Source organism: Neolamprologus multifasciatus, chromosome 1 (assembly GCF_963576455.1).
Source record: "Neolamprologus multifasciatus chromosome 1, fNeoMul1.2, whole genome shotgun sequence".
Lineage (NCBI taxonomy): Eukaryota > Metazoa > Chordata > Actinopteri > Cichliformes > Cichlidae > Neolamprologus > Neolamprologus multifasciatus.
Genome location: NC_140439.1, coordinates 6,665,069 through 6,677,782, shown reverse-complemented (window position 1 = coordinate 6,677,782; position 12,714 = coordinate 6,665,069). Strand labels below are relative to the sequence as shown.

The 12,714-nt window shown below is 39.9% G+C and overlaps 1 protein-coding gene across 1 annotated transcript in view; it reads left to right on the top strand.

Moving 5' to 3' along the window:
- The window catches only part of LOC146525232 (anoctamin-9-like), an 18,004-nt gene extending 5,290 nt beyond the window's left edge, over positions 1 to 12,714 (top strand). Inside the window, 21 exon segments of the mRNA XM_085165243.1 lie at positions 105 to 154; positions 257 to 315; positions 850 to 912; positions 914 to 930; positions 2,410 to 2,544; positions 2,686 to 2,779; positions 3,060 to 3,120; positions 3,199 to 3,281; positions 3,605 to 3,709; positions 4,621 to 4,785; positions 6,262 to 6,298; positions 6,780 to 6,891; positions 8,291 to 8,345; positions 8,412 to 8,509; positions 8,609 to 8,805; positions 9,504 to 9,656; positions 9,979 to 10,126; positions 10,206 to 10,319; positions 10,466 to 10,559; positions 10,641 to 10,753; positions 11,760 to 12,714. Of these exon segments, the coding sequence (XP_085021369.1) occupies positions 105 to 154; positions 257 to 315; positions 850 to 912; positions 914 to 930; positions 2,410 to 2,544; positions 2,686 to 2,779; positions 3,060 to 3,120; positions 3,199 to 3,281; positions 3,605 to 3,709; positions 4,621 to 4,785; positions 6,262 to 6,298; positions 6,780 to 6,891; positions 8,291 to 8,345; positions 8,412 to 8,509; positions 8,609 to 8,805; positions 9,504 to 9,656; positions 9,979 to 10,126; positions 10,206 to 10,319; positions 10,466 to 10,559; positions 10,641 to 10,753; positions 11,760 to 11,793 (1,987 nt within the window). The 3' untranslated portion in view covers positions 11,794 to 12,714.

Sequence of the window (12,714 nt, the reverse complement as noted above, 5' to 3'; positions counted from 1 at the left end):
TCACTCCAAACTGTCAAATAAAGACAAAAAGGCCCAAAAATAAATCCTAAAAACAGCACGCATCCACACTGTGTGTTAATTTGAGCCTTTTGTCTTTTCTCCAGGATCCGAATTGTTCATTTCATCCTTCATCACACACACATCAACACAGGAGGTGAGAGAATCTGTAACTCTGTGAATCTTCAGCTAACATGGACGTACTGTTTGTATGTTAATGTGCAACTTTTTTTCATGTAAACATGTTTCCTTGTGTCAGAAAACCTGGAAGAGCTGTTAATGAAGGACGTGTTTGAAACGATGTTCTGTCTTCATGAAGTGAGTAAGACTAACCTGCTGCTCTGTACTCGCCGTGTTCTTGGACAAAGCAGCTCAAACTACAGCCTCACCATGAAACCAGACTCAGTTCTGAAGTACAGTAAAGAAAGTATGAACACAAGGACTGAACACTGGCTAATACTTTGAGCATTAATAGCACTGCAGGTAGATTTTATTAATCTACCTGCAGTGGATTAATAAATCCACTTTCTATTAATTGTGTAATAGAAATACTTGTATTGTCTTCATGTTTATGGCTCTTCAAAGTGTTTCGTCTGAAATGCCAAACATACTTACTGTGAGCACGAAACTCAATCAGTTCATAAAAATACAGAAAAGATGAAAAATCCTTATTGAATATTTACACATGTACAGAAACTCTTGTCTGAGAACAATTTAGTATTTGAAACTGTGAGAAAAGACATTAGCTTTCAGTCTGTGTTTTTTGGCCATAAAATCTTTGTATAACATATTACAGAAATCCTGATGCTTCCTTGTCCCCACCCCCCCCCCCCCCCCCCCCGTGTCTTTCAGAGAAAGGAGCAGAAAGAGCTGAGGAGAAAATGGGCTCGATGGACAGCTCTGTTCAGCAGGCAGCCCGGTCGATGACATCAAGTCAGTCTATCCCTGTGATTTGTCTTTGATGGTTTCTCTGTCTAACAGCTTCATGATCCCAAAAGTTGATTCTGTTCATCTGGATGTTTTCAGTGGGAGAAACATCTCGTCACTCGTCCACGTGACGTCCACGTCATCATTAATGTGCAGCTAGTCTTTGATCAAAGACGATCTGCACATTAATGATGAAGAGACTGACTTAAAGCTCATTGTTCCTTCAGTGATGCTCGTTTCAGTCATTGTACAAATGTACTATTTATGAGGGACAGCCTCCTCTAACCAGCAATTAAGAAAGTTACATTCAAATTGTATTTGTCACAGCAGTACAACATGTAGTGAACATGTAGTGAACATGTAGTGAGATGCTCGTGTCCGAGCTGCAGGCAGGCTGCAGACGTGGCCGCGCCATTCCAGGGCTTAGCTTTAGCACGGGGGGACTAGCCAGGACCCTCACTGGGTACAGGGTGGGAACTCGTAACTCTCACTCCAAAGGAGTGCACTACACTATCCAGGTGCACTGAATGTGCACTCTAGTGTGAGACAGCCCAGTTGGTTTTTGTAGTGAGCCGTGTGCATGGTGGCTGCTTGCTCCTGCTTTTTAGTGTATTGACCATGCCTGGGTTTTCTTGTTCTCCCTCTTTTAAAGGCAATAGACTATGTGCACGTTAGCATATGCTACATCCGGTGCAGAAACTCCTGTGGGGAGCTTTGTTTCCGGTGTCCTATTCGCGCCTTGTTTACGGTCCAAAACAAGTTAAGCAAATGAATGAATCAAGCGGCGATTTTACATTTCTATAGATGTCTCGGGCACTTACCCAATATATCTGTAAATGATGTTCATCGACTTGTCGATATTTTCCCCCACGCCTCAGAGCAAAAGAGAAAAGGATTCAAATGTTATATTTCTCAGCGGTGCCCTGTTTATCGCGGGTGTTATGTTCTAAAAATAACCAGTGATAGGTGGAATCAAGTAGCCAATTTTATTTTTTGACGGTGCAAAATGTTTCGTGGACATACAGCACTGCACTTCAGAGTCACACTGCTGCATCGATGCAGCGATTCTGTACAGGAGAGACGGAGGAGATCGTCTGCAGGGATCAGGACACAATGTGATGTAAAAAAAAAAAGCCTGCAAACTTGCACTAAAAAATCCGTGAAACAGCGAGGTGAAAGGTGAACCGCGTTATTTTAGTTTAATTAGTAATAGAAACATTAATTAAAAATAAAAAACCCTTTGAACGTGGAGATTTGTTTCTTTTACCAGTTTTACTGCTTTGTCTCCTTTTCCACACTTGTTACTGTTGCACACCTGCTCGACCTTTTAGCAGAACGTAACAACTTCTGTTGTGACGGCTTTATAAAGCAATGACAGATTTTACGTTGGATAAGTTGGAAAGGGAAACTTACGACCTGGTTCATTATTTTAAAGGGTAAATGGTTACATAGTGTACCAACATGTTTGTTTGTTCCTCCGTGCAGGTCGTACTTCGGGGAGAAGGTGGCTCTGTACTACCTCTGGCTTGCCTGGTACACTAAACTGCTGGTGCCAGCTGCTGTTCTGGGTGTTATAGTGTTTCTCTATGGCCTCGCCTTTTTCAACACCAACCCTCTAATGTAATAACATCATGTGCTTCATTGTTTCTATACAAAACGATGAATCTGACAATCTTAGAGATAAAAATGTAAAATACATGGCTGAGCCACACCAGTGTTATAACGTCTAATATTGCATCATGTATAACTTTGTGTCCCCAGTAAGGAAGTGTGTGAGTCCAACATCACTATGTGTCCTCGCTGTGAAAAGAGGTGTGAGACATGGCAACTGTCAGACAGCTGCACCTACGCTAAGGTGACCTTCGTTCTGCTGTTAGTCTTGTTTTTGTTTGTTGTCTCAGGCGTTTGCATAAACAGCTCAAATAACTTAACATTCAAAAATACAGCTACCAGCTGTACGTCTCCTTCCTACAGTGTTTCTTCTGTTTGGCTGCTAAAACCCTTTAAAGTCTCCCCCCCCCCCCCCCCCCCCCCCCCCCCCCCAATGATGCAGAGCTAAGTGAAGAGCTAACCGTCCTGCTCTTGATGTGATTGTTATTATTTTGCTCTTCATCACACGTGTTGTGTCTGCACAGGTCACACACTTGTTTGACAATGAAGGCACTGTGGCTTTTGCCATGTTCATGGCAATCTGGGGTGAGTGTTTGATTGTCTGTGACGTGTAATTAAACTGGATCTGATTCTTTTGTACTGAATTAAAATGTGTCGTTTTAGCCACTCTGTTCTTGGAGCTGTGGAAGAGACACCGAGCGAAACATGTTTCTAAATGGAAGGTCTACGACTGGTGTGAGGAGGAGGTGAGACCTTCAGCCTAACTGACCAACATCTGCTGTGTCTGCTTACAATAACATGTTATATGGTGTCGTTTGGGGTCTGCTCTCATATAATGAGACTTAGCTTAACCATGAACGTTCATGAACACACAGTTCAAGACTTTCACGTCTGCATAAAGAACTCAGCTGATAATCATCACCAGTCTGCAGAGATCAGACATTTAATTTGTACAAAGTTATTTCTGTCATCTGCTTTAGTGCTCTTGTTAAAACCCTTATATTAACACAAATTTCTACTTTATATATGTTTAATGTGTGAATATCGGTGCGTGTGCGTATCTCATCAGGAGGAACTGATCATGGAGCTAGTGAATGATCCAAACTGCAAAGCTAAACAGTTCAGACACTCCTATCTGCGGAGTACCCTGGTCCTCATCCTGGTCACACTCATGGTAAGAGACCCGGACCATGACTCACACATCTAAACCTCTAAATAATAGGGGTGGGGAAAAATGGATACTGTGTAGCATGGTGATACTTTGTTTGCTAATAATGTATGGATACAGGGACAGCAGAAATCGATATTTTGTTACAAAAAGGTTTTTGTGCTCTGACTTCAGAGCATGTTGATCCTTTTTCTGAGCAAGAATCCTGACATTCCTTCACTGTCCAAATGTGTTTAACTTGTTTATGGCAGCAATAAACATGACAGTTTACTTATTTTAATTTAAGACATGTTTTATTTTAATTAAGTTTAAAACTTTTTTATTTAATGTAAAATTATATTTTGTTTTCATTTACTTTCAAATTCTTCAGTTGCTGAAGGGGCTGCATAGTTTTCATAAACTGCATAGTTCAGAATAGCTATAATTGTACCAGATGGTTGATTCAGTTAAGTTGGACTAGACTGTAATACAAACCGTTCAGTTTGTCAACAATAAAACTGAAATGAGAGAAAGACTGAGTGTGAGACTTTGATATTAGAGAAAATGAATATTGATAAAGTTTACCTTTATGTACAGAATCTGAATATCGCAAAAGATTTTAAAAAATTGCAATAATATCGTATCGTGGGTTGTATGGTGATTCCCACCTCTACTAAATATGTAATGTGATATGTAAAACTGAACACGTGCTGTGGATGGAGTTTGGGATGGACACATCGCTGACTAAAACCAGCTCACAACCACTTTAAAGCCCTGAAACAAGAACTGTAAGACTAAATAACTATCAGGTGCAGAATCTGGATTGATCTTGAAGAACATGAACCTGATTTATGGAAAATAAAAATCTTTTAAAATGAAACCCAATGAAAGTGTGGCCCATTGAATAAAAGTAACCTGTCGATGTGATTGTTTTGCAGTTGATGCTGATTATCGGCCTCGCTCATGCTCTGGTGGTGTTTCGAGTTGTTGCTGCCCCCCTGATGTCTGAGAGTGAATGGGAGTTTTTGAAAGACAACGCCAACCTTGTATCTGTTTTTCTTGGAGCTGTGCTGCACTACATCACCATTCAGATCATGACCCGCGTACGTATACCTTCATCACTCAGTGTTGGCAGAATGAACAGGAAGAGCACGTTCCATTTAACCAGCTTAAATACGATCCAGGGTACCAGGGAGCCTTTGATTGGTCATTGCTGCACAGTGCAACATGTTACGTTTAAAAGCCAACCTGCACATCCTGCTTAAACAGAGCCAAAAACATGCTCTGCAGTTTGAACAAGTTTCTTCTGTAAATCTTGCCGTGGGCTGCAGCCAGTGAAGCTGGGGAGCACACAGTGCTCTCACTTTGTTGTCTACTATAGCAGCTCTCTAGTCTGTGGCTCAGGAGTCCTCGTTTCCAAATGGCCTTTGGCGAGACACTGACACTGTCAGAGTGTGATATTTAGAAAGCACTTGAAAGCATAGGAAATGCATTGTATATATTTGTACGTACATTTTCACTCAGTCGGCCTCAGCCTCTGTCCGTCTGTCTCATGTCTACGCTGACAGACGGCATCTTTTGTCCTGTAATGAGTCTGGGGACCAGCTGCTGGTGAACCTCTAAAACAGAGAGGCTGTCGTTCTCTAAAGCATGCAAAGAAAACCAAAGGATGGTGTATTTGAAACTAGTTTGGCCAAACTTGCTATCAAAACTGCTCCACATTGTCTGGCAACAAACATACAGGAGATTTGCTCCTTAGTGTCTGTGCAGGTTTGGAAAGAAAGTCGCTTCTTTAAGTTTTGTTCTCTCCCTCCTTATTTTTAGGTTCACCATTACCCATGAAGTTGCATTTCAGTTGAAATCTCCCGACTATTACGTAGGCGTTTGGCCAACGAGGTCTTATGGTCTCTGCTGTCTCGACACGTCATCCTTGACTTTTGTTGTCCTGCAGTCTCAGCAGCCAGTAAACTGAGTAAAATAATTTTGTTGTGCCGGAGCGTCTCACAGCTATCGGAGCATTCAACCTGCCCACTGATCTAACAGGTCAATATACAAGATGTGATCAAAACACCTGATGTAGTTTATCCACCAATGCTTTCGTTGTCTGGACCAAAACCCTCCCCCTCTGGGTCAAGCTGATTCAGTTCAAGGGTCATCACTAGTCACGAGAGCTCTGTTTGTCACTGTATAATCATACCTACATATTACTTTTAGACTTTATTTCAGCATTTCAACCAAACCAACATAATCCTGGTTGAGCATGCCAGGATTATGGCACCTTATAAAGGTGCCAGCCTTTATAAGCTCTATGCATATTCAGTCGAGGAGATCAGATACAACAGTCCAAAAAGACTTCAGGGGGATTAAAGTAAAAACAGACTAATTTAAAACAGGTATGTTTTTTTGCCTTTAATAGAACTCAGCTGATAATGCTGTTTAGACAAAAACCTTTACATATAAAGTCTTAAACTGAAAGACACAGAGGACAGTTTGACTGGAGTCTCCTGAAAAGGTGCTGCTGGATGGATTCAACCAACGCGATGCCTCTAATTAACTTCTGTCTTTAACTTCACCTGTAGGTCAACAGTTGGGTCTCCCTGAAGCTGTGTGATATCGGTGAGAAGCAATTTATTTCACTGCAAATAATAACGATATTAATATATTCACAGTTGAGCCAGACTCTTTTGACCAATCAGAAAAGGGGGAAACAGATCATGTGATTCTGCTCCTGAAGGCCTTCTGGCATGAGAGGGAGAAGCAGAACGTGTCGGTAAATGTTTACTGACAGGAAAGGGAAAGCTTGTGGGTGCTCTTACAGAGTGCTGATCAAAGTGGGGACTGATCATTGGGCTGGCTGATGGTGGGGGGTGGGGGGTGGGGGGGTTTGGAAGAGGTGTGTTCAGCTGAAGCTCCGAAGCATAAACTGAAAGCTTTAAATGTTGTCTTGGTGCGAGCAACCACAGCACAGTCTGTGGCAGTAATAAGCAGGCCATTATGTTTGAGCTCATTCATGTGTAAACAAACTAATTCTGACATGTTTTCCTGAGAAAACGAAATATAAAACATTTTGTTTGTCTGTGCGTGTGTTTGTATTCAGAGAAGCTGAACTCACTCGCTGCTACAGAGAGGAGCTTCACCGTCAAGATGTTCACCTTCCAGTTCTTCACCCTCTTCTCCTCGCTCTTTTATGTGGCCTTTTTTCTGGGCAGGTACTCTGTCTTATTATTACTATTACTATTATTACTATTATTACTATTACTATTATTACTATTATTATTATTACTATTATTATTATTATTATTACTATTATTACTATTACTATTATTATTATTACTATTACTATTATTATTATTACTATTACTATTATTACTATTATTATTACTATTATTATTATTATTATTATTATTACTATTATTATTATTATTATTATTATTATTACTATTACTATTATTATTATTATTACTATTACTATTATTATTATATTACTATTATTATTATTATTATTACTATTACTATTATTATTATTATTATTATTACTATTATTATTATTATTATTATTATTATTATTACTATTACTATTACTATTATTATTATTATTATTACTTTTATTATTATTACTATTATTATTATTATTATTATTATTACTATTATTATTATTATTATTATTACTTTTATTATTATTACTATTATTATTATTACTATTACTATTATTATTATTACTATTATTATTACTATTATTATTATTACTATTACTATTATTATTATTATTATTATTATTACTATTATTACTATTACTATTACTATTATTATTATTATTATTATTATTATTATTATTATTTATTTTAAACATTAAGATGACAGACAAAGTAGAGCTTAAATGATTGGCTGACTAATGATCTTGGGTTTTGACAGCAAACCAAGTTAGATTTTTACTTTTTATTATGTGTTTTAGTCATTGTTATGTATAGAAATATCCAACCTGTCATTGTTCAGACTCCTCAAATGCATTTGTAAAATATATAAAATATATATAAAAAAAATATTAAATATATAAAAAATGAACATCTTGGAAACTCGGAAGGTAAAATAAAATTCTCTAATGCAAACGGTCAGCTAGAAAATCATCAGCGGATCTTTTATTGTAAGATCTTCCTCACAGAGTGACACTCGGAATATACTATAGACCAGCGGTCCCCAACCGGTACCGGTCCGTGAGTCGTTTGGTACCGGGCCGCGAGAGTTGAGGCTCAGGTGTGAAATGTATAGTTTTCAGGGTTTTTATCGGTTTTCAGCGTTATTTTGTTATCGTTTTTATCGTTTACTCGGTTTTCCTGGGTCTTTTCACGTCTGTTATGAATAAATCTTCTTTTTTTCGGTACCGGTACTAGTTTTATTTTGTTGTGTTTATCCGCGACACCTTAAAGGCCGGTCCATGAAAATATTGTCGGGCATAAACCGGTCCGTGGTTGGGGACCGCTGGTGTAGAGCACGTTACTGTACACTTACCCTACTGTCACTACTCTGATATACTGAGAGCGTTATAACCGTAGCAGACACACGTTCAGATGTTCACCAGCTGATTGCTTCTGTGATGTTGTTTCGTCACAGGATAAACGGCCATCCAGGAAACTACGTGCGTCTCGCTGGGTATCGACTGGAAGAGGTATGGAGATGATCAAACATCATGTATATGTTTAGTGCTGACACTCATCACTGCCGTGTGTTCTAGTGCCATCCCAGCGGCTGTCTGACAGACCTCTTTATCCAGATGGCTGTAATCATGCTGCTCAAACAGACTCTCAACAACATCGTTGAGTTCACCGTACCGTAAGTGTTGTCATTACAGCTCTCCTCTAAGGAAATCAGCTGCAGGACCTCGTGGAAAATGGTGTTATCAATGTGTTTCTTCATGTGTTTGGTTTCCAGCTGGTGCAAAAGACTTGTGAGTGAAAAAGCTGCAAAGAAGCTGGAGAGGAAATGCGGTTACTGCTACAGGAAGGCTTGTCGAGAGGAAAATGGATGTATTGAACCATGTGACATTTGCAAACATCGCGAGTGGCTGCGTAACTACCACCTGGCCAGCACTGATGCCTTCAGCCTGTTCAACGAATTTTTGGAAATGGGTAGGTGCTCTTAGTCTCCTGACCACATCTTCAGAAAACAACTCACTGATTACAGGGTCGGTTGTTTCTCACACAAATAGCACCGAGTGAGAAGTGCCTGACATGTTTGTGCAAAGGTTGAATGCTGCAGGACAGTCATGAGCAGTTTAAAGACAAACTGAGTCAGTGGCAGCTTTCGCTCCAGTGGACATCACTGGGCACCAGCATGTCCTTCATGATCGCCAGCGTTCTGGCACCAGGGACGTTTTTCAGATCTCTACCTTAACCTCCTGAGACCCGAACTCTTCCACGACATTTTTAATTTCTCTGTGATATTTGGGCTGATTGGGGCCCAATGAATGTAAAAACAAAGAATTACCAGATTTTTTTTTTTTAACTTATTTTTGTTTTTATGAAAAATCAGAGCCACATACGAGGATATTCGTTTAAAATTTTGATAGAACAGTAGCAGGATAACGTCCTCATAAGTGGATATCAGTGGATATCTTGTAGAGCAAAATTTAGTATTTTGGTCTAAATAACCCAAAAAGTGACGTCCACATATGTGGACGCAGGTCCTAGGAGGTTAAATCATAAAGTGTCCTGAGTTGACTGTTGAACTGGTGAAAATAACTTTTCTACGTTTCATCCTGAAACAAATACGAATGCTTTCTGAAATGACTTCAAATCTATGAAATTCTTCTCTCTGTGTTGTCCAGTGATCCAGTTTAGTTTCACCACCATATTCGTGGCAGCATTTCCCCTCGCACCCCTTCTAGCACTCATCAACAACATCTTTGAGATCCGTCTGGATGCTATCAAAATGGTCCGTCTGGAGCAACGGCTGGTACCCAAGAAGACGAATGACATCGGTGAGCTGTGTGGCATTTCGTATGGAGTTATGTGCTTGACACGGTACAGCACTACAGTGAAGTGCAGACTAACTGCACTAACCCTTAGAGACTTACAGCCAGTTTTATATTGTGTTATAAGTGCAGCTGTGCCTGAAACAAGCTCGTCTGGTTAGAATCCAATAAAGCCAGTCGGTCAGTTTCCAAATACTCATAAACTGATCTATAATTCAAAGTTTCATGTTTTTTTTATAGCAATGATATCAAAAGAGCTGGATTAAACTCACTGATGTCCATTATAAGTCATTAAATGTTATATAATGTGTGTTTAATATGTCTGCAGGTGTGTGGACCAAGCTGCTGGAGGCCATCGGTGTGCTGGCAGTGATCGCTAATGGCCTGGTTATTGGAATCACGTCGGACTTTATTCCTCGGCTTGTGTATCGTTACCACTATGGCCCGTGCGCTAAGGGAAAGCTCGACTACACAGAGTCAGTCAGACTTCACCTGGTACGTGTGAAGATGTGAGATGGTTTCTGTGGTCTCATGTGTTTCGTGCTCTTGTTGCAGCTGCATGGAGGGCTACATTAATGACACGCTGTCAACAGCGTATATGAATAGTTCAAACTTCGATGCATTCATAAATCCCTGGGAAAGGCACAACTTCAGCGTCACAGAGTGCAGGTGAGAACACAACTTTATTTATATGGCACATTTAAAACCAAAGTGCTTCACACGAGGTTAAACATAACAGATATATTATGTTTTAACATAAGCTGGGTGTAAATATACGAGTCACAGACGTGATTAACAGGACTGTTAATGTGCAGCTACAGAGACTACAGGAACGAGAACGACTACTCGCTGAAGTCTCAGTTCTGGATGGTCTTGGCTGTGCGCTTTGCCTTCATCATCCTCTTTGAGGTTTGTTCCTCACACGTGGCTCACACTGGGTTGTTTGTAACACTGAAATATCCAGCTGAATATTCTCTTGTGTTTCTCCAGCATGTTTTAGTGATGTGTAAGTTTATAGCAGCCTGGTTCATCCCAGATAATCCTACGCAAGTGAAAAATGAACGTCTGCAGGACAAACTGACTCGTCTGAAACACGAGCTACAGTAAGAGTAAAGTTATGTTTTACAACTGTCAGAATGCCTCTTAAATATTTCCACATGTTACAGGGATATCCAAACACTTGAGATGAAGCCAGTTTCCTGCTAACTATATAAAATGTTCCTTAAAAACACCTTTACTCTGGTGTAACGAGTTGAAGGGGAATGTCTGTGTACAACCTGAAAAAGGAGACAAAGTTTATTATGAAGTTTATTAAACCTGAGTAACACACGCCACAATAAGTATTTTTAAATGTACACCATTTACATACGATGTAGGTTTGAGTAGAATCACAGCTAAATGTGCAAAGTCAATTTTATTTATACACCAAATCACAACAAGAGTCACCTCCTTTATATTGTACAGTAGACCATACAGTAATGCATATGAAGAAAAACCCAACAATCACATGACCCCCTATGAGCAGCACTTTGGTGACAGTGGGAAGGAAAAACTCCCTTTTAACAGGAAGAAACCTCCAGCAGAACCAGGCTCAGGGAGGGGCGGGGCCATCTGCTGTGATTGGTTGGGGTGAGAGAAGGAAGACAGGATAAAGACATGCTGTGGAAGAGAGACAGAGGTTAATAACAGATACGATTCAATACAGAGAGGTCTGTTAACACATAGTGAGTGAGAAAGGTGACTGGAAAGGAAAAACTCAATGCATCATGGGAATCCCCCGGCAGCCTACATCTATTGCAGCATAACTAAGGGAGGATTCAGGGTCACCTGGTCCAGCCCTAACTATATGCTTTAGACTTGAAACTTTATTTTTTGCTAATCTTAAAAGTAGCGTAGTAGTAGTCAAGAGGAGAGAGCAAACATTTTGAACTGAGATGGAATCAGGAACTGGAAGTGCTGGTTTGAGTCTTCCCTGACAACAGTCAGTGTGAATCCATAGAAGTGTCTTGTACTTTAGCTGTTCTGACATCTTTCAGCATGTGAGCAGGTTACTGTGGACTTTCTTCTGATCTTATTCTATAAATCGTGTTTGTGTGCTTTGTTTTCCAGTGAAAAGAAACTGAGCAGATCAACAGATGTCTGACTTCCCCACTCTGACCTCTGACCTCAGGTCTGTGCCCACTGGCACATGTGGCCTTGGTGAAATATGAAATGGAAAGATGGATATGGCTGCTGCATTTCAGCTGCAGCATTCTTAGATTCATGTATCAGGGTGTTAACACACTACACATGAGGTCTTCTGATGTTCTGATATTAAAATATATATTTTTGCCCTTCAGAGTTATTGATACCCTGGTGTTGCAGGTCTTGGTTGGACACAGTTTAACTGTTCGTCCAGCAAGAGTTCAAAGTTTGTCTTAATTAGCCTTTGAACGTTTCAGTCAGATAACTGTCTGTTCCTGCAAACAGGGCTGTGTGTTCATGCATAGATAACAAGTGTCCCACTGCCAGCTTCTATACACACTAATCTGCATATCAGACACTGTGTGCGCTAACATCGAGATTAAATGTGTATATTTATTAAAGGATTACACAAATACTAGATACATTTTCCATTAAGCAGTCCTGAGAAAAGAACTCATTTAAATAATGTTTTACAGCCTCTAGATAAGCTCATCGCCTGTGACTGTGTGATTGGCTTGCTGAATGCGTCATGTGATCCTTAAGTGTTTTATCAGGTTAAACTGAGTAAAGAAGCTGTTGGAGACGAATCCTACAAATGTGAGTGGTTAGAAACAGGAATTCATTTTGGTTCTTAAAATATGCTTTTTACTGGCAGCGTTGCAATGTTTGAATGTTTTACTTTAAAATGTTTTAAAATGTAACTGTTCATAATTCCAGTGTCGCAGTATAACATGTGTAGTTGTTGAGCCAGAATCATCAGGGAGCTTAGCTTAAGCACCAGCACCGTGTAAGTAAGCAGTTCTCTCCTTCAGCAGCAATAAACTATGAACACATGCACACTGGCTCGTGGATGTTAATGCTTCAGGGTGCACAGAATCTG